General features: G+C 35.8%; 1 protein-coding gene across 5 annotated transcripts in view; it reads right to left on the reverse strand.

Moving 5' to 3' along the window:
* LOC150103910 (uncharacterized) overlaps positions 1-27,597 on the reverse strand; it is a 589,709-nt gene that overhangs the window by 474,814 nt on the left and 87,298 nt on the right. For 4 of the 5 annotated variants that reach the window (XM_090397175.1, XM_090397178.1, XM_090397174.1 and 1 more), the window contains exons 2-3: positions 11,581-11,645; positions 7,091-7,152 (exon numbers count right to left, since the gene is read on the reverse strand). In XM_090397175.1, the coding sequence (XP_090253301.1) occupies positions 7,091-7,152; positions 11,581-11,645 (127 nt within the window). The remainder of the gene's footprint in view (positions 1-7,090; positions 7,153-11,580; positions 11,646-27,597) is intronic. The other variant, XM_090397176.1, reaches the window with a different exon arrangement.

The following is a 27,597-nucleotide window of genomic DNA, read 5'->3' on the forward strand; positions in this document are numbered from 1 at the left end:
CTTTCATTCAAGACATTACTTTACTCCCGAACAGCTATTAACATTATACAAGTCACAAATCCGCCCAACTATTGAATATTGCTCCCACATATGGGGTGGGACCCCTAAAAGCTTTCTCAAAATGCTAGACTCAATACAGAGGAGAGCAATTAGACGTATCAATGATCCATCCCTTATCAACTCCCCCCCCCCCGCCACTTTCACACACACGTATGGTCTCTGCAGTTTATTCTACAAATATTTCCATGGGAAATGCTCATCTGAAATAACATCAATAATTCCCATCTCAGTACTAAGCTCATTGGAACACATGCAGCTGCTGCACAACACCCTTCACAGTACACCTAGAAACAAACAGAACAAGTTTCTTTTCCTCTTCCTTTACCCCTGCAACTGCTGCACTGTGGAACAGTCTCCCACCTGCTGTGTTTCCCAATGAATACAACTTAAAGTCATTCAAATCAAATGTAAACAAATTCCTCCTTTCCCAACCCACATACATGGTACCAATGTACTATAGGTTGACCAACCAACCAACCTCCTGTATATGGGCCCAACATAAAAAAAAATAAAATAAAATAAATTAAAATAAAAAAAAAAAAGATAGTTGAGAAATCATGGGACTATAATAAAGATCTGTATATAAGTTTTGTAGATCTGGAAAATCATATGACAAGGTGCCAAGAGAGAAGCTATTCAATACGCTATAGTTATATGGTGTCAATGGGGCATTATATCAAGCAATACTTAGTCTTTATTTGAGTTGTAAGTCAGCAGTTAGAATTGAAGGAAGTACAGGAAGGTGGTTTTAATGTTAAATCTGGTGTGAGACAAGGATGTACATTATCCCCTCTGTTATTCATTATCTACATGGATCACAAAAAGTGGTATTAAACCTGATATCAAAATTGCAGATGTTAATCTCAGCTCTTTGCTTTATGCGGATGATGTTATATTTCTAAATAAATCCACTACAAGTCTGCAAGATTCCCTGACTGAATTGAATAACTGTTATAATAGATATGGTATGAAGGTCAGCATTAAAAAGACAAAGACAATGAAAATAGGCAGGAACATTGAAAATATCAACTGCATTGTGAATGGATAACCTATAGAACAAGTAAAGCACTTCAGCTACTTAGGCACGATTTTTAGTGAACATGGGAAATTAAATATGGAAATAAACAACAGGATCAACAAAGATGGTATGGTAGGAAGTCAAATGAATAAATTTATATGGAATAAGAGAGAAATTAGCCAAAACGTTAAATTAGCTGTATACAAGATAGTATTCAAGCCAATTTTAACTTATGCATCTGAGAGCTGGGTCAGAAGTAAAAACACTTGACCAAAGACTAGAGACCACTGATATGAGAGTCCTGAGTAAGATTAGAGGCATGAACAGATGGCATCAATGGCAATATCATATTAAAAACGAGGATAATAGGAATTAACTCGACATTGTCAACATCCAGGAATGCATTAGCAGAGCTAATCTCAGGTGGTATGGCTCCATTCTTAAACAGAATGGAAGAGGAAAAATTAGCAAAACAAGTGTTCTCTGCCAGGTTGGCAGGAAAAAGACCTAGATTTAGACCAAGATATAGGTGGATTGATACAGTAAAAAGTGCCTTAGAAGATAGAAATATAAGATCTGATAATGTTGGATTCTTGACAGGTAAAAGACTGATTTGGAGGAAAATTGCAGATAGGAAGTTAGTAATGATGTGGTTTTACATGTAGTACTATCATATCCTGCACACCCCTTGAGGGTATATATCAGGAATTTGATGATGCTTCTTGTGTATTAGTAGGCTCATGATTTACGATTTTGTAAATAGAATGATATTGAAGATCATGCATTTTGTTGTTACATTCCGTTTCATTCATTACCACAGCAGTTTCCTTTTTCTTCTTTCAATATAACAATATTCCTGTTATTGCATTGCTCTTAAAACTGATTTCTTTTGGCAGGATATTCCTTATTGGGAGGTTTTAATTTAGTTAGGATATAAGCTACACAGATTGCTCGTTAAGTAATGAGATTGATTTTTTACAGGATAGCCCTTTGAGTAAAAGTAACAAACATTTTAACGTTTGAACACTCGTGTGTTGTAATCGCAGGTGCAACTTGAGTCAGGTGAAGCTGCAGTTTTCGTGTGGCAACTACTGAAGTAAGAGTGTATGAGTGGAACAGGTCAGAAGGTGAGTCTTGGAGCAAAGGGCTGTGATAAAATTTTACTGTAAATTAGGAAAAACTGCTACAGTAGTGTACTAATACAAGACATAAAAAACGTTGATGGCAATAACTGTCTGAGCCGTGTGCACATGTTCTGCTGGTTTGCAATGTTTAAAGGGGGGGAGGGGAGTCCCTGGAGAATGACCTACACTGTGAATGGCAGTTTCTGCAAAGACAAATGACAATCTTGGAAAGAGATTTGCACAAGTGGAAGTTTTGTTCAATGTTTGTGCCACACACATTGATACATGAACAGTGTGTGGCACAAACCCCGAGAGAGGGCACTGGGTTGCACATTGTAAAAATTTCATCCATGCAGTTGATCAAGATCGTGATGTGTTGCAAAGAATTGTCACTGGTGATGAAAGTTAGTGTTTTCAGTTTAATCCAGAAACGAAATGCCAGAGCATGGAATAGTGTGGAACATCTTCTCCCTAGCAAAAGAAAGTCAGGTTGCAAAAATCACATGTCAAGACGATGGTCACTGTTTTTTTTTTCCCAACACTGTTGGAATTATACACTGCGAATTTGTTCCTGAGGGCACCACAGTGAACAGTCAGTATTAGTAAATGCAGCATCTGTAAGCCCACATGAGATGTGTCAGGAAAGAACTGTTCCATGATGGCTTCTGTTGCATGACAATGTGCCCATGCACTGTGCATCGTCTTTGAACATAGTGCTGTCTCTTCTAACTTCCAAGTTAATCTGTGTGACTGTAAACTCCCCCCCCCCTGCATTCACCAGATTTTGCTCCAGCAGATTTAGCAAAGATGAAGTGTGCCTTGAAAGGGGAGTGCTTCAGTGAAATGAGGACATCAAATGCAGTGTGACTCAAATTCAGGATTTCCAGCATGCCTTTGAACACCTGTACAACAGATGTAAACATTGTGTGGAGATGGAGGGAGATTATTTTGAATCTGTGTAAGTGATAATTCCAAATATAGTGCTCTGTTTTGATATAATAACTGTCTCATTACTTAATGGGTACACTATGTACATCCAAATGAATGCTACGGGCAATAACTGCAGGCAGGTCGCATATTCCTTATTCAACAAATGCCATTATTTCTACTTTTGGAACTTGCCTAGATGCAACAGAAAAGTTATGACCATGGCTTAATGTGTTGACAGCTTCTTCCATTAGTGTTACTGATGATCAGATTACAATAATGTGATCCAGATGTGACTGTAGTCTCTCCTTGAATGACAATGTTGGAAAACTTCAAATTCTGCTTGTGCTGGCTTGACTTTTTTTTTTTAATTCCTTATTTGTTGCAGCTTCAGAGATGTCAAGAAGGATGGCCAACAGTTCAAGATAGCTGTTGATAGCTATATTTATTTTTAACAGCTCCACACGAGTAATGCTAATTTGTTCATATCATAGTGCTAGACTAGTCTGTTTATAAATACATCGGGCCTTGGCCAAATGAATTTCCTACTTTTAATTTTGACACAGTTCAGGATAGTGTTAATATCTTGGCATCTTTGTAAAAAGACTAACCTGTTTAACTGCCATGTGAATTTCAACTTACACTTACCAAACTGTCGTGTTTTGCATATACAATATAATCTCCATGTAGAATCCTACAACAGTAGACAAGCTTATGTAATGGGAGTTCAACTGAACTGCCAACAGATAAGCTTGTCTACTCATATGAGATTAGATTATAAAATATTAGTGTAGATAAGAGTGATATATATCAAGAAGTGGTATATGGTAGATTTGAGTCTGCAGGATTTAATATGAGCAGTTGGATACCATAGGGATCAGTCCTTGGTCTACAGTATTCAAAATTTACATTAATGACTTTGAGATGATGATGATCATCATTTATGGTCTTAATGGCACAAGGATAGCAAAGGTCAATTCTCCAGCATATCAAAGGTTACAACACTACACAAGGTAAAACAATCACAAACATCCATACCTGCAGCAGGATTCAAATCCATGACCTGTTGGCTGGAGAGTGGGTAGGCTAACCAAACGGCCAACCAGGTCGAGAATGACTTTGGGAAGAAACTGACAGGTGAAGTACAGCTGTTTGCTGATGATGCAAAGATAGGAAAAGTAATCAGGAATGCAGCTGATATCAGTACTTGCAGAATAATTTGAATAGGCTGGAAATGTGGGCATGTGAAATAGCATTCAGTTCAATGTAAGTAAGACGGCTCTAGAAATCTACCTGCACACTCACCACAGGCAAGTTATCACAAACAAGTATGATGAAGTGAATTTTCAGCCTGGTTCAAAATGCATTCAGAATATATTATTTTTTTTGCATAATTTATCTTTTTTCACCGCCCATTTTAAAATATCATCTCATTCACTGTGAAGTTATTTGATCAGGAGCAGCTGATAACGAATTAACTTATTAATTTACCCAGTATCAAAAGGACATGTCAATTATTGCTGATGTTATTAAACAAGAATTAGTTAAGGAAATTGGAAACCCCAGTAGAGTTAGGTTTCTTCTAGATGCTTCTACAGATATTCCAATGAGGATGAGATACATAGATACACAGTAATAAATGCCTCTTTCAGATAAAATCAGAAACTGAAAGAGGCATTTATTACTGTAATTTTGCTGCAAGCTGCAGAATACTTTGATGCATTATAAAGCGAAAATGAACAGTTATAAACTCATAATGCACAGTACACTCCTTTTCTGGGCAAGACGTGAAGTATCTTCATGACTAGGCTACTAATGTAAAGCATTTGCTGTGAATTCAACAGTCTTTATGTGCAATTAGCCTATTCATGAAGATAACTTACACATAAAATTTGTTTGCTTACGAAGAACTTGTAACTGGTTAATACATTGGAACAGATGGAGCAGGAAACATGCTGGAAAAAAGTAATAGGGTAGCATAATTAAAGACAGACATGCCATATCTTATATCAACATGTAGTATTGCATGCTGAAATTAAAACAGTAGTAAAAATTATATATATTTTAACAGAATTTGCCAGACTGAAAGAATTAGGAAAAAGAAGCAACAATATTACACACAAAAATCCTGAAGCATCGGCAATTGGTAAGGTGGATGTACTTAATAGAGTAGGGCACTGAATGCACTTGTTAATATTCAGATAACGCATGCAAAGCACTATTCCAATGTTGTATTAAAAAATCTAATATATAAAGCAATAATGTATTTAGAAGATATCTCAAACTTACCTGGCATAAAGATCTGGAAGACTTTAGGAAAGAAGAAAGTAAGATTTGGGGTAAATATTTCAACAAATATTTTTATGATAATGAAGAAACAGTTTCAGTAAATTTTGTGAACAGGTGGTAAATAGTTTCAGTTATATGGAAGCATTTAAACACACAAGATCTTTATGGAGGAATAATGTAATAAGATCATTACCATTTCTCTCAAAATTGATTACTAGTAAGTATGTCGTCATGTGAACAACATTTGAGTCAAATGAATCTAAAAATAGAGAAGTTGAGGTCATCAATGAAACCCTCCACCCTGAATGACTTTTCAATGATACATATGAATGGCACCTCTCCACAGGACTTTACAAAAAAAGACACACTGTAGGACATATGAAACTCTGATGTAAATGAACAGTAAATATTAGTTGTGTACATTTTAAACCAATATTGAATGGAAAGGATATTGCTGTATAATTAAGTGTAATAATAATTAAATAATGTATTACTTTATTTTATCATAACATTCAGCTTTTTAAAACATCGCTTATAATAATATTTATATAGACTAATACCTTGAATGAGTAAGTTTTTTGAGGGTGGTAGATTTAATACTAATATATATATATATATATATATATATATATATATATATATATATATATATATATGTGTGTGTGTATGTTACGGTTAAATGATAAATACGGTTATTATTAATAATTACCGGTTAAAGTGAATAATTTACGAGAATTAATCACTTTAACCGGTTAAAGTGAATAATTCCTAGGGAGTCTGGTAAATGTAATAAAAACATGTTTATAGGTTTTATATATAGGTTTTCATTCTCAATAGAAATTATAACAGCTTAGGTTAGGTTAGTTTATAATGAAAAAAAGTAAGAAAAGTACTTCTTTTGCACTCAATGAAATCAGAAATCATTATAAACTAACCTAACCTTTATCGGATGGAAATCATTATACACTAACCTGGATGTCGCATGTCGAATCAGAGTGTAGTCATAGTCTGTCGTGGGCAGATTAATGGGGATGAAAGATAAACGTTGTTGTGGGCTGAGCTTAATGATTGTGGGCAGATAAATGGGGATAATAGATAAATGTCGTTCCTGTACCTCTTTCCTCATCAATGGAGAAAAACACTGATCAGTTCCTCTCTGATCCCCATTCATCTGCCCACAATAACTTTTATTTGTTATCCCCATTTATCTGCCCGCAATCATTAAGCTCAGCCCAGAACAATGTTTATCTTTCACCCATTAATCTGCCCACGACAAACTACGACTACACTCTGGTTCGACATGTGACATCCAGGTTAGTTTAGGTTAGGTTCTGATTTCATTAAGTGCAAAAGAAGTACTTTCCTTACTTTTTTCATTATAAACTAAACTAAACTAACCTAACCTGTTATAATTTCTATTGAGAATGAAAACCTATATACAAAACCTATAAACATGTTTTTATTGCATTTATCAGACTCCTCTAGGAATTGTTCACTTTAACTGGTTAAAGTGATTAATAGTTATTCACTTTAACCAGTAATTATTAATAATAACAACCAGATTTATCACTTTAACTGTAACATATATATCAGTATTAATAGTTAAGATTTGTTTCAAAAACTTACTTATTTTAGCATGATTTTAATCATCTTTTGTATTTTAAGACCATACCTGATCATATTCTTTGATGGTTCTAGCTTTAAGTGGTGACAAATATCCACATCTTTGAACTGCTGCAAAAGTATTGTTTTATGTTATTTTCAAAACATAATAATGTATGCTTATGATAGTAGCCCAATTTTATTTTGTTATAAACTATTGTAATTACTGAAGGATACTACAGTATAAAATATATTTTGGGATAAAATCTATACAAATGTATAAAATTTACTTAACTGCTGAAATAAAGTTTTCATCTCAGTAATCGAAGTGAAATCATACTTAAAATGATTTCATTATTAATAAATTATTAACATGTATGTAATAGGTTACTAGGGTTTTTCATCACTCAGAACAGGCAAACTGGTCCCATGAACACGCATGGATATATACAATCAAAAATATATAGGAAACTTTTCTCTTGAACTTGCTTCTTGGGGCTCCTGTGCAGTATTAGCCCCCCCACACACACACCCCTCCAGGGCTGTATTATGGATAGATCCATAATTGTGAACCCCCAATATGAAGATGCCACCCAAGATGATGATATAATAGGTTAGTAAGATCCACTTAGAGAATTTATTTTAATATACATTCTTAACAGGTAGATTTACTGTAAAATCTTACATCACCAAATTTTTTATGTCCATGTCGATCTAAATTTTGTTGCAAACTAGTCCATTATAAATTGTTCCATAAAAAGAGACTGGTTATTGGTATTGCTACATTGATTCACAATGAATTCCAGAAATTAAATATCATCAGCTCAACAGAAATACTGGAGTTGCTGCAATATGAAGTAATAATTCAGTGTCCAGATAAGTGCACAGTACTACAATTACAGTTGATGTTCTGTATGGTAGACATATTACACATTGAAGAATAGCACATAATACAGATTATTCATACAATATGATACTGCTGTATGGAAAGCGTGGCTTAACAGTTAGCAGAAAAATGTTACTATAGTTGCAGAAAAAAATTATTACATCTGATTACAAAGCCTTTCCCATATCTTTGGTAAGGAGAGGCAGTCATTCTGATTCAGATTTGGACAATGGAGCACTTCACTGTTCTTTTTAAATAAGCATTCAAGCTTGTAGTAGCAACAATGGAGTAAGTGTTTCATCCAGAGGATATTAAGGTCGATAGTAACTGCATGTTGTGAGAGGCCAGATTTCTCATATATAAACAAATGTATGATTAGTGTTCTTGTAATTGTTTTACCACAGAAAGTTCAGCTTGTCCAAAGTAGAAAAGGTGACAGTCACAAAGAACTTGGTAAATGCCAGAAAGAGAAAGAGGAGATTATCTTTAGAAGATGGGAACCAAGAGGAGAGTTTGAGGAAAGGAATAAATGTAGCTAGCCACTAGACTATTTTTTTTTAAGGTTTCTTGAGATTAGTTCAGAGAGGCTAGAAATGCATGGGATCAGAACCCTCCATTTTGTTTTGTAGTTGTTTGAAGTAGGCTGTAGAAATCAAAGACATGTTGTATAGTTTGTTCTGAGAAGCCATTCAGTAATAAAATTCTTGATGTCCAGAAATTCTTGTCTGAGCTGTTGTGATTTAGCGCATATAATATAAACACAATGTAAATGAGTTTATGATTCTGGCTTTTTGTGAGTTTTTTTTTTAGGTTGAAATATATGGCTATTAAAGTTTAATACTTTATTCATCCTTTCCCTTGTGTTCATGTGTTATTTTGTCCTAAAATTATATTCATGTTTAATCTTTTACCAAAGTATGAGCTGCTTGTACAGAGAGGCTGTTGATTTCACATAAGTGGCCTCAGTATCCCATAATAATGATACTCACGCAAGTGATGCAGCCTCTATACACAAGTAACCTCACTATGAAGATATTTCACGTGCAAGCTTTGTTTGCTTATAACTCAGTAAAAGTTAAAAACAATGTAATTTCTTGTCAAGTATATACCGTATTTGCCGGTGTATAAGACGCACTTTTTTCCTTTGAAAATAGGTCTGAAAAACAGGGTGCTTCTGCCGATACTCAGTTTTTTATTACTTTCATTTCTGGAAATTTTCTGTTTCGAGTTATGCGATTTCTTTCTTGCTTCCTTGTGGTGTGTGTGTGTGTGTAAGGCTCTATTTAGACCTTAGTGTGTGTGAGCATTCCAGTTACGTAGAGTTCAGTGAATGTGCATGCGCTGTCATCGACGATCACAGCTGTTAAATCACAGATATGTCGTTAAATTTTCTCTAAATTTCTTGGCAAATTATGGTTGAAAAACGTCGTCATTGCTACAATATTGCATATGCTAAAGAACATGGAAACAGGGCTGCAGAGAGGCACTTCTGGCCACTCCCAACTGAGAAAATGATAAGAACTTGGAGGAATCAGGAAGAGGATCTAAAAAAAAAGCAACTCACAGTAAACATAACCTACGAAATGGAACTGCAAAATGGCCAGAACTTGAGGCAGAACTGAATACTTGGATTTTACACAGAAAAGCGGGACTTTCAGTGTTTACAAAAATGATTATTCATCAAGCAAAAGCGATAGCCACTAACAGAGAGATCGCCAACTTTACTGGATCAACATCATGATGTTCAAGATTCATGAAGAGAAACCAGCTATGTATGCAGACTAAAACAAAAATATCACAAAAGATGCCAGCTGAATATGAAGAAAAAATTATTGAATTTCATTATGTAAATTCATTATAATATTCAGCAATCAAGTTTTTTCCTAAAAAATGTGTAGAAAAAAAGGGGTGGATCTTATAGGCCGGCAAATACGGTAATTTATGCCAAGATACTTTAAGGCTATCTCCTGCAAAGATGAAAAATAACATGCTCAAAAGATGCATGTGAGGGCAAATCAAACATTCTAAGGGCTTTGAATTAATAAGGATTAAGGACAACTGTGTTTTGAACATAGATCATAAGAAGCTGAGAGGAAACAGGAACAGACAAGTGGAAAAAAGGAAAAATAGTGCCACCACATAAGGAAGAATCCAAGTCAGTGGTGTCAAACTATAGGGCAGTGCATATAAAGTGTAGTGATGAAGGTGTTAGAGAGGCTGGTTAGAGACAATACAATCCTGGATTGATGAAAATGGAAATCTTTCGAAATAGCATCATGGTTTTGTAATGGGGAGGTCATGCTTTATTAACTTTATTAACTTATTAGATTTTATAATAGGGTGACTATGTATTAGATGAGAGAGATGCTTATACAGTGATTTATTTAGATTCTGCTAAAGTATTTGATCGCATACCACAGATAAACTACTATTGAATTGGGAAGGATGAAAATGGATAGTCATGTGGTATACAAGGTATTGGTTACAAGGCTGGCTGGCTGGCTAATAGGAGCCAGCAAGTTGTTTATGGAGTTGTGTATTGTGTAATTTATCTCCCCCCCTCCATCCAAAAAGATGGGGGGGAGAAATAAATTACTGCACTCACTGGGAAGAGAACTCTAATGAACATTTATAATGAAAAACACATCACCTCCCACACACATTATGCTGCATATAAGCAATTTGGTTAGATGCTGCACATAGCATCTAACTAAATACATTTGTTCTAACATCCTCTTCCAAATAATAAGTTTAGTTTAATCCCTTATCCAAGTGTGAGCAAACAAAGTTTGCACCTGAAAGTATCTTCAGGACTGTGGTAAGGTAGTGCAACACCAGGAAACTCGTTGCAAAGGTGGAGAAAGCTCTCATCACTCCTATCTCAATATCTCCCATATGTCTAACCAAGTGAAAAATAAACTCTCATCCTCTTCCAAATTTTCAGTTGCAAAAAATGTGTGTTAGCTGTTTATTATTATTATTACTTGACACCTCCAAGGAGCCCAAAGACTTATCGAGGGAGGGCCTACTCTACAACTGTCTCCACCACTCAAATCCACCTTCCACAATGAACCCAACTACATCAATGCCATCTACTGGCCACCACCACCACCACTACTAGTATTTTCACGGACAATCACAAACAACCATGGCAGGATTCAAACCCACAGCCTTTTGGCTGGAGAGTGGATATGCTAACCACTCAGCCAACCAGGCCTGCATTATAATGCAGTTATTGGGTGCAAAAAGCAAATAAAGATGTATATGCATATATGCAACTTGAAATCAGTTTGAATTCCATTTGAGATTTTTGATATCATCAAGACAGTTCATTCACAAATGCTAATTTTACAAATAAAATTCTACCAAAAAAAAAGTTGCAACTAACATGCCATATACACTTTATGAAAAGCTGCTCAATATGAAGCATTATACATACAATAAAGCAGTTCTTGCTGGCAGTGTCCACATGTTAAGCAGTAACTGCACATCAGAAACCACTCACATGCAGATAGTATTTGAAATAAAAATGCAAATGTAAATATTATATTTATCTAGGTAATATTGTTTTTTGACATGCTGTATTTCAAGAAATCATCCAACAATGTAGTTATACATCTTGATGAAAGAATAATTTAAAAATTATATGGGAAAAAAATATACACAATACTTACTTGATGGAGACAAGTCTTCTTGCTCATTGTCCATTGATACATCAGGAAAGTTATCTAAATGTGTACTAAAAGAGAAAAAAATATAAAATTTCAGCATATATTATATAATTTGATATGTTATAGAACTGGATCTTAGAACTTCTTGATTATTCAATGAAATTAAAATAACAGCCAGAAATCAACTGGAAAAATCAACTACCATTGTTCTTATGGCATTCAACAGATTACACAATTATGCAAAATGTGTATGCTACTCTTCCCTCTATCTCACAGGAAATTGACAACCATAAGCAACAAGTTCAGTGTATTGTATTAGATATGATACTAGCAATATATAATAGTATTAGTTTGTCACAGGTAATCTTTATGCTAAATCAGTTATTTCCTCCCACTGTTCATTACTAATACAGATTTCATAAGACCAAATAAGACCCATCTATAAATCACACTGTGTATCAAGTCAGCGTCATGTACATTGTGAAGGCTCTTCCTAACTGTCAGTAAGTAGATGCAGACTTAGTAGATTTAGTTGTTGGAATTATGGCTGAAGCAACTAGATCTATGAGACTAGCTTAAGTCTATTACTTAGCTGTGTTCTCCAGTCAGTTTGCCTGTTTAATGGAAGAAAATCTCTGCCATCTCCACATGAAACCAATTACTCAACTTCAGCTGAAAAGCTCTCATAAAGGTTCCTCACACCTAGATGGAATTCAAACCCAGGCAATTCCAACTAAAGGTAAAGGTTGCAACATCCTTTTAAGTGCACTATGCAGACATTTAGTAATTAAATTACTGTTCTTATAAGTTAGAGTATTCACTGAAGATGAATCAGTGTTTTTATTAACAACAGGTATAAAAGTTCATAGCATCATGTTCTCTTTATGCTTTATCCATCGGCATCAATACAGAAGTACCACAGAGTGAAGAAGAAATTAATGACCTACTTGTGAACAATGAGAAAGTCCGTAATACATCCAAATAGTACCCATCATAAAAAAACAGTAGCAAGGATAACTAAAAGTGCCTTTCTATCCATTAAACTGTGTAAAAGATTAAAAAAGAATATATCTTCTTGTCAAGTATAATACACTTTGTGACCGAGAGGTGAAACTTTCTACAGTGTGTTCGAGTAAAATTAAATTTTACTCAAGCACATGCAAACCTGCTTGCATGTGCATGAGTAAAGGATTAAAAATAGAACATAACTTATGTTCAAATTATATTGTTATAGTATAATATAGATCTCTGAATCAAATCATCTTTTGAACCAAGTGTCAAAGTTTCTGAAATAGAAAACTACGTAGACACTGGAATGCAAATAAATAATTTACTGGCTAAAATTATTTAGAGCCAACATTTCACTAGCATTATTGGAGGCAATATAACACCACACACACTCAGTAGAGACACAAACTAAAATGACCAGGATAACAAGGGCAGTCATGTGCATGTATGGCAACAGTGGGCAGTGCTCTTTGTGGTGATTTCTGTTGTGAATGCTGATGGATAGATAGGGCAATGTGCCAAAATCTATTTAAAATGATACCATCTGTTCTGTCACAGTTAACAAGATTCCTGTAGAACTTGTGCCAATTCCAGGAACAGTCTCTCTGATTTAAACCAAGATTTGTAAAGTAGCCTGGCTTCCATCTTATGAAGTGGTCTTTCTCTAAAGCATGTTGAGATAGTCCAGTTTTTGGTTCTCCATTCCAGATGTATTTGTTATGTTATAGTCCAGTTTTTGGTTCTCCATTCCAAATGTATGTTCCTTTTTTTCTGACCAATAATAATATTATTATTATTATTATTGTGACATCTCCAAAGAGTCCAAAGACTCATTGAGGGAGGGCACCTACTTCAACAACTCTGTGCCCATAATTACCATACCGAACCGCCACCATCATCGACACCAATAGCATCTACTGTCCACCACCACCACTAGTATTTATTTTGTCGGTAAATTTTGTGTGCTCTCAAGGCTGATTTATCTGTATGCAGGATGAAAAAACCTGAGTGTCCAGTAGTAAAAACCTTCTACCTCTGAATGAGATCGGCTAACTCACCTTCCACTGAAAAGGCCGATATGAAGATTCCTCTCATCACAATTACAACAAAAATCAAACTTAAGTCTTTTCCAATCAAAGGGTGCAATGTACTGTCGTTCTTATAATAATAATAATATACTGTGGGTGGAAGTAGACTCTTAGACATATTGCCCATACAAAGAGCATCCAGTCTCCATATTACAACATGGCCTCAACAGTGCCTCTTGCACAGCACTACATGGCCTTCCACAAACATGACCTGTCAGTGTAGATAGTAGCAATCATGCCAGTTGATCAGGAAGCCACCTAAACACATTACTATCATGGTCAGTCCCTTACACTATCTGGTAGACAGTTAGCCTGTAGAACATGACTTGATTAGTTTTTTTTTTCACTATTATGTTTATTTTTTTTCTTAAATGAGTTGTCATGCCTTTGAGGATATTCCTTTATTGACACAACAGCAATGTGCATTTCAGTCATAAAAGTTCCACTGCAAGTTTTTCCAAAAGGTTTCCAATTATCTACACCATCATTATTCCAACTGTTGGGCTGGTCAAAGAGGTTCTTATTCTGGCTAGCTCTTCCAGCCTTAGCCATTCACAGAAAAGTCTCTGAAAGTAGGGGAATGCACTCTACTGTCCGATCACATATCCGAGACCCTAGTCTGGTAACCTGCCAAAAAGAGTCAATTCATGCTGAAGGGGAGAAAGAAATAAAGGATGTACGAATTGGTCACCAACACATGAAATCAGGTGTTTTATACGTAAAGTTTTCCAACTGTTATACAAGCAAAATAGTTACCACTTTAAAAACTACAATGTTCATAAAAGAAAAGTCAATTTTCCGAAGTGTAATAATAAACAACTCATCCCACAAGACGGATTATTGATTATCCTATTATTGGAATGGATTCTCCTCCTTCTGACATGCACAAATGTGTCTAAGGGTCTTAAATCTGTGGGCACTGTACGTCCACAGATATGAGACCCTTCGACATTGGTCATGAGTAGGTTTCTGGAAGGGCACATGTTGCTGATATGAAACTTTATGACACATGGTGAAACATTTTAAAATTATTTTCTGGGTTGAGGTAGTTTAGTTGTCATACCGTATTGAGAGATTCAAAATCAGAGCATTACTGGTTTTAGAAAATAAATGATAACATATACATTCTTATTTTTAAAATTTAAATTTGCTGGCAATACACCAACAACATACAGACTCTTTATGCTATTAAAAAAAAAAAATATGTACATGTATTACTTGCCTAGTCTGATCAAGTGTTTAATGCACCAACTCTCCAATCAAGTCTGCAGGTTCAAATCCCACTATGGGCATGGAAGTCTGTGACTGTCTTTAGGTGAGAGATGAATTTCAACATTAAGCAGGGTAGTGTGAGACCACTACCCTGCTTAGTGGCAGATGATTTTAATGCATGTGATTACATTTGCTGTAGCATGTGCAAAATGTAAAGCCTTTGCAAAAGAGATTTTTGGAATGAAAATGAAACTAGTGAATGTGTTTGTCAAAAGTGTTTTGTGAGCAAATGTCATAAGCATGAAGAGTGTAAGAAGAGTGATAGCAGTCAGGTGAAAGATGAAATGTGTGATAATGCAATTGGCATAGTTAGTGTTGCAAGCAGTACGAGTGACTGTACAAATGACACAGTGGAAAATGAAGAGAGTGACCAGATATTAATGGAAAAGATAGCACACTTAGGTGGGGTTCTTCATAGAACAAAATGTGAGATTGAGCAGTTGGAGAAATCCTAGCGGATGGTTTGACACAGAAGCGAAAGGAAGAGAAAGCAGAGAATGAAAAACAAAAGCATGAAAATGAGAATCAGTTTTGTATGGTGATTTATTGATACAAGGAATCCTTGAAGAAAGTGTGACAAAATAATCCTTTCTTTTAAGCTTTAAAGAAAATAAAATAAAGGATTCAGATCATCCATGGAAATGATACCCACAAGCGCTGCAATCGGTATGGTAAGTTAAAGATTCGCATTTCCCTCTTGATCAATCGGCTGGCCTTTTTAAAGAGATGCAGAGACAATAACCTTATTCCTATCTGCATCAGGCTAAAAAAGAAATTTACGTCCGTTAAAGCACTCCGTATTTATGACCACACAGAAAAAGCAATGCTCAGAGAACAGATCCAAACAGCATGCCAAAACCTAGCAATAACACAAAATCTGGTTTCAAAATTGCAATCTGAACTATCGAACTACCGTATTTTCCAGTGTATAAGACGCTCCTATGTATAAGACGCACCCAAGAAATTTAATACAATTTTCTGGAAAAAACCTAAACTTTAAAACATTTCAAAATTGTAATTTTTTCGATGTTGAATCAATATTTATGAAAAGAAATAATTTTGTCTTCATATTCTTTTGGCATTTTTTAACTGATTTTTGTTTCTGTACGCATACAAAGTCCACTGTGTTTCATGAAACGGTAACACCATGACGCACCACCTATAAAATCTTCAATGTTATGCTCACAGGCTACTTTGACTGCATGTGTACAAATCATTTTTATTGAAATGGCAATGCCATTTTGCCGATTTTCTTGCACCCATTTCAAAACTTCGGTCTCTAGTTCTGGCCACTTTGCAATTTTTCCACATTCCGCACGCTTTTCATTACGCAAATTGTACAAAATCTCCTTCAGACCATGCCAAGTTCTAATCATTTTTTCTGTAGGCAGAGGTCCAAAATGTCTTTCAGCTTCCCTATTCATATGTTCTTCTGCATATTTTACAACCTGCAATTTGTAACTTGAAGAATATGAATGTCGCCTGTTTTTTTCCATCACTAAAATCTACGGGGAAATATCAAACTGAACACAAAATATCTCAACACGTCAACTCAATACTTATAAACATCGGTAACTGATTACTCGGATAAGATATTATGAAACTTGAATAGGGACTCCCCGTTCTTAGCCAATGACGCGCTAGAAGTCACGTGAAGGCCACGCATCAATTTGATTGCACCATTAACCACCTACAAAGATCTTGGAATATAAAAGGGTGCGCATGACTTTGAAAAGAGGAAACAATCTTTACCTTCATTATATAAGAGGCACCCCATTTTTAAGATGAATTTTAAGGTAAAAAAGTGCATCTTATACACTGGAAAATACGGTATATTAATCCAGACATTCTACAAGTACTTGAAAGAATTACTGACAATTCGGCCAAATATACCCTGGAAAAGAATAAAGAAAAACTCAAAACCAAATTCCACAGTTTGAAACAACGGCAAAATATGGCGGCCAATCACAGGAATCCATCCAATGAGAAGACCTCCTCCCCGATAAACACCAACAATGAACAACAAACAAGGGAGACAAGGAGCGACCAAGCACCGGCAAGCAAGAACCATGTGATCAACCTATCAAGCCACACCCTGAACAACGCCGAACTTATGCTACTGAATAAAGGACTTAACTACGCAATAGCACCTAAAAAGGTAAACAAATTGAATTTTATCTACCACATAGAAAGGCATCAGGGGTCCCTACCTAACAATATAGCCGATAAAATACGATTAGAAACTAGTAATGTCCTGAACACTAAGAAAACCATACAGAACAATCTCACAAAACAGAATTAGCAGCAATTAAGTCATTAAAAGCCAAACAAAACATAATAATAACGAAATCGGATAAAGGCAATGCCACTGTTGTCCTTGACAGGTCAACTATGTACTTCAGATGAATCAACTAGTAGCTGATAACAACACATATAAGCTGGTAAATTATAACCAACAAAAAGGATAAAGGATAAAACAGAGAAACTACTCGAGTCCGTCACTTCTTGGCCACCAGACACAGTTAAAAAAACTCAAACCCCATTACGCCTGCCCCCCCCCAGAATATATGGGGTCCCAAAAATACACACAAAATGTGCCCCTTCGACCAATTGTGGAAGGAATAGACAGTCCCAATTCCCACTTAGCTAAGAAATTAGCAGCAACACTTAAGGAGTTGGTAGGTCATTCGCCCTCCTACATAAAAAACACACAACATTTTATAAACAAAATTAAAAACATAACACTCGACAAAGATGACTTATTAGTCAGTTTCGATGTTTCTGCCCTTTTCACTAATGTCCCCATCAATGACACAATTCTCATACTACAGAACAAATTTCTGCCCGACATTACGGCCCTCTTTGCTCACATCCTACAGTCCGGTTACTTCGTGTGGCAAAACAAATTTTACCTACAAAAAGAAGGTACAGCCATGGGCTCACCACTATCTCCCCCCCCCCCAATCGCTAACTTCTACATGGAAACCTTTGAGCAAAGGGCTCTTGATTCCGCCACACTAAGACCGATAGTCTGTCTTAGATACGTTGACGACGTGTTCGTGATCTGGCCGCACGGGTGACAAATGCTAAACACATTCTTTAGCCACCTGAACAAACAACACAAACGCATACAATTTACCATCGAAAATCAAAATTCGCTCCCGTTCCTAGACACACTAGTCGCACGTCTTCCTTCAGGCAGTCTATCCTTCACAGTCTACTGAAAACCGATACACACTGGCCAATACATCTAGCTAATTCATACCACCACCCATCACAAAAATACGGAGTCATTAACACCCTTAAAAACAGAGCTACAACAATTTGCTCTAACCAACAAGCCCTGAAACAAGAACTAAAAATCATCAGTGACACATTTATAAATAATGGCTATAACAAAAATACTATTAATAAAATACTCCATAAAACAACAACAAAAACGAATCTAGATTACAGTAAAACCATAGCCATCCCATACATTAAAGGGTTATCAGAAAAAATCAACAGAATCCTACAACATTATAACCTCAATGCCACCTTTAAACCACCCACTAAACTTAAAACCATATTCAACTCCTCTAAGGATCCTCTTCTCCCATTAGCACATCCTGGAGTCTATTGCATCCGCTGCACCTGTAACTTACCGTACATTGGTGAAACAGGACGGACAATCCCCATATGCAAGAAAGAACACATTAAACACATTAAATATAACCATTATGGTGAAGCAGGCCTCTCAGACCACGCACTCAACACCTTACACCAAATCAACTGGAAAAGCACCCGCTCTTTACACCACACAAAAACCTGGTATGAAAGGAAATTTAAGGAAGCCTGCGAAATCCTGATAAACCACCCAAATATCAACAACAAAGATGGCATGAAAATTCCAAGGATCTGGATGGCACACATTCAGCCTACCTAATATATAAGACCAGCATAAGTCAGGACTCTAACCCATCTTCAGCTAGTATTAGAAACCATTCCATACCAACTGGCTGGAATGTACAAGTATAATCATGATGTTAATATATAGATAGATACTTGTTGTTGCGCTCAATGTATTTCTACAACCAACAGATAACACTAACAATACGACTCTAGCGTTGATGTATAATTTTTTTTTTTTTTCACCAGAGGTCAGGCCAACAATTGTTGTAGCAGTTGGTCAATATCTTTAACAAACCAGTCTGATTGTAGTGTAGCTTGTTTTCTGTGTATAGTTGTATGCTCCAAAAGATGACCTTGACATAAAGGTAGAAACGTCGAATGTAGATTTCAGTTATATTAAACTAAAGTTTTTATTCAAACACGGTAGTTGTCTCCATAATTTTCAAAAATGCATGTGACAAAATAATGTTTTTCTGGAGCTAAGATAAACGATGTCAGTGATGTTGTAAGGATACAGAGAGTTAAGATCCAACTCACTTATGGGGGAATTTCAACTGTGGGGACATAGAATGGTCACAGGCAGGAAAGAAAATGAATTTATACATTTGCTAAGGGATAATTACCTGAGGAAACATGTAATGGTGGGATACAATGTTCAAGAGTGCTAGATCTGATCACTGCATCGGACAACTTCTGGGTCTGGCTCCCAATGATGAGACCTCATTAATGGTCAAAACCGATCTCGCTAGTGGCCCTTCCCATAATACATAGCATTATACATGTCTGAAGGATATCTATGTTTCATTATGTACTAATGCAATAGATGTGAAGTCATTAGCCTCTATATACAAGTAACCCAGTCATAAAGTTACTTCACGTGCAAACTTTGTTTGGATGGAACAACCAAGAATATAATTTCCTGGCATCTTTAATTTATAGTATAACCAAGTGAAAAAACTTTCAGCATCTACCTCTAATCCAGAGTATTTTAGTAATAATGTGTGACACCTTTTGACTACTTGTATATAGAAATATTGCCGGCCTGGTTGGCCAAATGGTTAGCATATCTGCTCTCCAGCCAAATGCTGTGGGTTCGAATCCCACTGTGGGCATGGATGTTTGTGATTGTCTGTGAAAGTACTAGTGGTGGTAGTTGGTGGTAGATAGCGTTGGTGTTAGATGAAGGTTGGTGGAGTAAATGTCCTCCCTCGATGAGTCTTTGGATTCCCTGGAGGTGTGATGTAATAATAATAAAATATCAATTCTGCATTACTTCAAACCTTGGTATCACTTCTGGGTCTGGCTCTCACTGATATGGTTTTGTGGGGAAGAGGGAAATCCGCTGTAGTGGTTTCTACTGAGACGGTGCTGCTGAAAAACGGATGCTTTTCTCTTAGATATGAGCGGCTCTGCTCAGTGGTGGAGTGAGCATGCCATTGGTCAGAGCCACTGCTGAGGGTTCTTCTCCATGGCAGGATGGGCCTGATACTGAGTTGAACCACTGCTGAGTTAAATGATCCTTTGGGTCATTCACTGTTGGGTGATCTGAAGGATTGCCCAAGTTTTTGGAGACTCCCTCACCTTTACAAAGGTCGAAACCAGTTTTGGCTTGTAGTCCTTCCCATAATGTATAGCATTATACATGTCAGTAAGGATATGCATATTGCATTGCATTATGGGATACTAAGACAACCGATGTGAAGTCATTAGCCTCTATATGTAAGTAGCCAGGCATGAAGTTACTTCACGCACGAACTTTGTTTGCTTACACTTGAATAAAGGTAACTAATATTTAAGGAATTGACAGCATATACTAGAAATATAGATTAAATAAACTTTAATATATACTTTCCGATATTTCGGCGAACGTCACATTGCCATCTTCTTGGGAACTTACTAAAAGACACATGCACACAAGTACTAATAACAGCAAATGAGATTGAAGCAAGGAAGCTAGCGTTTCCTAAAGTCCTGATGGTGCCCCCTGGCGGGCTATATTGGCCTCAATATAGCCCGCCTCTATACAGCCCATAGTTTGGGAAGCGCTGGTCTAGAGTAATATAGGGGTGCATAGTACAGTAAAACCCCGAAGTTACACGGTAGGTGGGACCAACAAAAAGCGCGTAAGTCGAATTCGCGTAACTCGGAGTATAATTTTGCATGCAATTTATATATACAAACATACAATTGGGACCAAAGGTTTACAAAAACACCTATATTTTTTAAGAAATATAATCATAATTGTAGTTTTTCGTACATAAAAAAAAGAAAGTTATTTCGGTGTCGATGGTTTCATAAAATCTAATAGATTTGTCTGACGGCATAATGTCTTTTTCTTGTCACACAAAATTTATTCATAGCAAGCTAATGATTTTTTTATTCCTTGCCTTGTGGCTACAATTCGTTCCTCGTTAGAATCTATGTCCTCCAAAATCTGTAAACCTTTCTTTTATGACTGTTCTTACTGTGGATTCCTGTAGATCGAACTTCTTTGCTAGCTCACAAAATTTCATTCTGCCTTCAAAATCCTTAATAATGTTTAGTTTTGTTTCTTCTTTTCTTGCTAGCAGTAGAAGAATCGGACTTGCTTCTTTTGGATGACATTATTTTTTTTATGTGATAAAATTTTTATCAAGAACATAACATTAAACAATCGCAAGGTTTGTAGACTATAAAAATCATGTATGAATGGAGACCGCACGAAACACGTCAGTGCTTGTTCACAGCATGTGTGACACTAACGAATGTGGCCGGCGCATGAAAGATACGACTAGTGGTGAGGCGTGAAGCGGAACGGGAATACGTACATATAAGAAATCGTGTAACTCCGGATTCACATAAGTCAGGGTATGACTGTATTAGGAGAAAGAAAAGAAAGACAGAGATATAGTAAGAGAGAGAAAAGGCCTCAACTTCTTTTATATCATCATATAGCCAATGGCTATCAGTTTTCCTTTTTTCACCAATCTCATAGATGAATGATAAAAAGACCAATTGAAACTAAAACACACAAAGAAGACTGACACCCAGATGGTTAGCCTTATCTGAATTAGCCACCATGAGTCAGCTTTCTCTGCCCGGGATTGCTCTCCAGTCGTCCCTGCAATTAACTATAAGATCACATTGAATTAAGATGATGGAACTATTAAAAAAACTTTAATAGCAAAAATATACAGAATTTTATTCTGGTGCATAATGTGGGTGGTCTACACCAGCGCTTCCCAAACTGTGGGGCAGGGCCATAGGTTTTGTTGAGGGTGGCCGTGAAATAATGAAAACAAATTTAAAATCTTTTAAGACTATGTAGATTTTTTTATCTTAAAAGAAAAGTATTTAATTTTTATTATTTATTCTTTATTTTTTGTTATTTTTTATAATTTAATGGAAAAAAAATCACACATTGGAGTTGGTTAACAAATTTTTCTTCCTGAGTGTATCGGCACTTAATGAATATTAGTAAATGTATGCTTATTCATATAAGTTTCATTTCTAAGCAGAAATTAAGAATTGCAGTTTCAAATATTTCACCTGATATTGGTGTAGCAGTATTGAAATATATCCATCACATTAAATTGTTATTAAACTTCTTTTATGTTTTTAATTCTTTCTTTATTATTAATCGTTTTACATTTCATGTGCTTGTACTGCAAATGTACAATAACAATATATCTATCTAGATAAAAATATGAGATAACGTGCCATGTCAAATGTGTATATAAGATGCTAAAAATGTAATATTTGCATTTGATTTTTGCAATATTCGCTGTGTATGTTTTGTATTGAATATAAACACAATAAATATTATAATAATCTATGTCTACAGTATATTACAATTTTTTTCGAGGGGGGGGGCTTGACATCCAGAAGTTTGGGAAACACTGGTCTACATCACCTAGTCAAAAATTTTATATCTCCTAGAATGCTTCTTTCTAAATACAAAAATCATCTGACTGAACAATAAAATTTCCACAACACGATATTTATAAAGCATTTGGAGGTCATATTGCTAGTTTTCAAATTCATGTTTCTTTCTAGCTATCCATAAATGGTATTTTAATTCATTAATTATAAAAATCAAACCTCTCTTCCTATTGCTGACAGGTGGTGGTTACTGCAAAAAAATAACCTGTTCTGTTGTAAGTAATGGAATACATAATCTGTTCCAAATACACAGGGCAGCTGTAGAATGCATGTTCTACTGTTTCCAATCGTTAACAGATGTCACTGATTGGATTTCCAATGTTAAAGTACCTCCACTTGATGGTATTGACTGGAAGGTGGCCATATGTAATTCTCCAAGCAAGATCCATGCTGTTAAGATACCTGGGAACTTCAAATAAGTTATGAAACAAAGCGTTGTTGTCAGTACCCAACTGTGAAATTTGCAGCGAAAGAGATTAAAGATTTCTAAATTTTTCTGAAGATTTTTAAATTTTTGCCAAATTTTACTCTTTTTTTTAATGGAAAGAATGTCGATGCCAGAGTGCTGAAGCAGTCTTGGAATTAAGCATAGTATTGTGGTATCAGGAACAATCTCAGCTTTTGAAACTTCATAATCATTTATTCCAAACAGGGAAAGATGAAAACCCAGGTAGTAAAGGAGAAGATCGGCACGATTGGTCTGCAATATTTTATGAATTTTTGAAGCTGTATTGCTTCAATAGCAGAATTTTAAGTCTGAAAGTCCAAATCCTTCATGCTTCTTTGATAGTTGAAGAAATTCCTTTTTAACCTCTTGATATTGGCTAGGCCAAAAAAAATTGCACAGGCTTACTATATAATTGCTTTTCTTCAGCTATGTCTGTAATATTTATTATATATGAGTACAACAACTGAGCAGGAAAGGATTGTGGTTTTGAGTAACTTTAGAAGAAAAGGAAAGTGGCCCTATTTTCCAGTCTTCAAAGTTCTTGTATATAAATTCTTGAACTGGTAATATTAGATAAGTGGAGAAGGGCATTCCAAGTATAATGAGGGGTTCTCTCTTAGTCCAAAAAAGGAATGCCTCCAAGATCTCACTTTCCAAAAACTTTTAATTGTCTTGTCTGCATTAGTAGTTAATCCCCTGATCTTGCTGAATTTTTCCAAAATATCTAAAAATATATATATGAAATCATCATCCTTCAAAGTGCCCACTACACCATTGGCATATGCTAATACCTTATTTTCCTTCATAGCTGAAGGAACTGTTATTCCTTGCACAACATGTGTATTGTTGACTTCATGTAAGAAAGGTTCAAGAACCAATGCAAAAGGCAATGGACTAAGAGGGCAACTTTGCTTGACTCCTTTTTGAATTTTGACGGGATCTGACAGGAACCCATTAACTAAGAGGCAGATAGTTGAATTGGCATAGGCTCCTTTGATAACGAATAGCAGCTTTTTACCTACAACAATTTGCTGGAGGATGTGAAACAGAAAGGGATGCCGGACATTATCAAATGCTTGAGCAAGGTCAACTGATAGCATTGCTATTGACTGCTTTTTTTGTATTAACTAAACAGATGAGATCGCATAGCAGAAACAGATTAAATTCTACCGCTCCACCAGGAACTCCATATGCCTGTGTGCTTTTAATTGTCTCTCATTTCCACTTTGAGCCTTATTGATAAGGAGGAAAATTATCTTGTAGTCAGTATTAGATAGTCTCATAAGTGGAAGCCAGACCCAAAAGTGATACCAAGATTGAAGTAATGCAAAAGTCATATAAGGTGTCACACCTTATTACTAAAATATTCTGGATTAGAGATGGATGTTGAAAGTTGATTTACTTGGTTATACTATAAATTAAAGATGCCAAGAAATTATATTCTAGGTTTCATCCTTAATCTAAGTGTAAGCAAACAAAGTCTGCACATGAAGTACTTCACGACTGAACTACTTGTATATAGAGGATAATGACTTCACATCAATTGCCTTAGTATCCCATAATGCAATCACATTTTTATAGATATGTATAATACTATGCATTATGGGAAGGGTCACTACCTAGACTGGTTTTGACCATTATGGAGGTCTCATCATTGGGAGTCAAACCCAGAAGTGATACCAAGGTTGAAGTAATGCAGAAGTCATATTTCCATATACAAGTAGTCAAAAAGTATCACTTAATGGTTTTGAAGGTGTCACCTAATAGTTACAAAACTCATCATTCTGATGAGTTTTGTAAAACAGAACAGAACATTGTGCATGAAAGAGTTGAGTGAATTAATTGCTCTTCTCTGTGTTGTGTCAAGCATTTTTAAGCATCTCTTATGGGCAACACCCCAAATGTAAGAACAGTATTCAATAGTCAGATGGATCTGTATAAGATTTACAGCAGTTCAGAAGTAATGCCTCAAGCAAAAGAGCAAATCTAATTTTTTGGAGCTGAAGAGGTGATATTTGTAATATGTTTATGCCAAGTGAAACTTGAAACTAGTGAAATTTCATCTTGTCTAGAGATCTGAGTGTGGGCAAAAGTAAGACAAGAAGGGGGATTTTTTTTTTTTTCATGAAATAAAACAGGATTGAGTTTTACTCACAAGGTTATCATCAGAACCTCAATGAAGCAATGTTTGATCAGTATCAGTATTTAAGCGTGCAAAAGTTTGCTAATCTGGAAAGTTTTGGAGATTTGTGTGCAAGGCCAAATGAAAAAGAGGAATGCAATGTACTGCCTTCAGCAAAGCTGCATGTATTGGATTTGCAGGCAACTGGAAGTTATCAATATATAAAGAAGAGTTTTCGAATACACCAGCATTAGTTGCAAACAATGTTCATCACAAGTAATGTGGGTCCAAACAAATACTGGCAACCCAGTTGCAGAAATCAGACTATATGATGGCAACTTACTTAACAGGCCTTTGTGCTAAATCTGATTAAATGCCTTACAGATATCAACAGCAACCACTTAAGATTCAGCAAACTTTTCCATGCCATTTGTCCAAAGGTAGGTAATATAAGCAAGATGATTCCCTGTTCATGGACAGTAGCAGAATCCATACTAGAAGGTAAGAGGATTCAAGGTAGCTTAGAAGATTAGTGTTAATAGTTTTCTTCATTAATTACTTTTAGAAGGAACTATAGAGAGCGAAATTTGGTAGTAATCAAATAGAAATGATTTCTTTTCTCTCTTAGGAACAGGTTGAATATGGACTAATTTCCAGACTGCAGGATAGATATTCAGTAGAGCAGAAGAGAATTCTAGTCTCTTATCAACACTAACAGCTCATCTGGATATGATAAAGTTTCTTGCTTTACCCTTTCAAAATCAGTTTTCGATGTACTGATAGTTTGCTTGCAGTTATTTCGGGTGTTGATAGAAACAGAAAAGGAAGATGAAGATTTCAATGAAATACACTTTCCTACATATAACTTTCTTTCTTTACACATTCTCTATGTGTAAGCTGTACACAGAGAATTTCACCTCTCAATTCTTTTGCAAACTGTAATCTCATCACTAATACACTCCAATTATTTCCTGGTACAACTAGCAGAACAGTCACAATAAGATTATTTGCCAGCTGACCTGGAAGTCCCTAAAGCATTACCATTAGGTTTGGCCCAGTATATTATCAGGCAGCCAGTATGCATAATAACCATTTTAAAGAGCTGTATCCTCAAAAGGAAGAAGTGTTAGATCTCTTCAACCTGAGGTTGAAGAGATCCAACTTCGGCGCGTTAACCTGAGGGTGCAAGGGGTGCACCGCAACCAGGCGGCAACATTGACAGGGCGGCATTTTATGTAGCTAAAATCTAATTTGGATTATACAATGCCGTATTAGGGGCAGCCGATAAAAGTTTACGCCTGGGCAGCAAATACCCTTGGCATGCCCCTGTTCTTCACAATATCCAACATAATTCTGACGACATTACTTATATTGCATGCTGAAAGAAATGGGACACTGCAATCCAAACATAGTTACTTGATGCTTCAAAGCAAAGTGGTGATATCACATCAGAAGATGAAACTCATTGTACAACCTAGTAATGCCTAGTACCACAGAGGTTTGGCAGCATTTTCTTTGAGAGATGTGAGTACCATACTGTCACCCTTGCCTCTGACAGCTCATTCCTGGATAATTTCCAGTCTGATTGTCTACTGCTTGTTGACTGGGAGATATATCTAGGACTAACAGGCCTGCCAATATGAATGCATAGGATATGGCTGCTGCAGACCAAATGAACTTATCCAATTGCATCTACATACAGTGGTTGCCATAACATCAGTTCCATCAGAAATTTCAGATTTTTAAGATTTAGCCCTAGATGCTGTGATCATGAAATCTAATTTGCTATCACGTATTGAGATAGCAAATATATACAAATACAATACAAATGTATTGTATTGGGAAACAATAAAGAATGCCTTCTACAGCCCCACACACATTTTAGGCCCAAAGAAATGAAATGAAGGGAGGGAGAGAGGAATGTACCAAATGGCAATCCCATCATGTCAGCCCTGCTCTACACTAACTCTTAGTGCACTGAATAAATAATATTATTATTACTTATGAAATAAAAATAAAAAAATAAAACACCAAATGAACTGGAGAAAATACAAAGAATGGAGAAGGGAAAGATACCAAAAAAAAAAAAGTAACAATGTATATAAACTAAAGGGGAAAAGAGGCATAAAAACACTTAGCAAGAGAATGAAAATATAGTCCCTAGGATGCCAAAACAGGCTTTTAGCCTATATCTTGAAAGAAGAAGAAGAAATAAAAAGTCACGACAGTCCTCAAAATCAATTCATCTCTTCTCCACTGCAGACGGACTG

The sequence above is a fragment of the Typopeltis vanoorti genome, chromosome 8, assembly GCF_054136105.1.
Source record: "Typopeltis vanoorti isolate ZY-2024b chromosome 8, IOZ_Tvanoo_1.0, whole genome shotgun sequence".
In the NCBI taxonomy this organism is placed as follows: domain Eukaryota; kingdom Metazoa; phylum Arthropoda; class Arachnida; order Uropygi; family Thelyphonidae; genus Typopeltis; species Typopeltis vanoorti.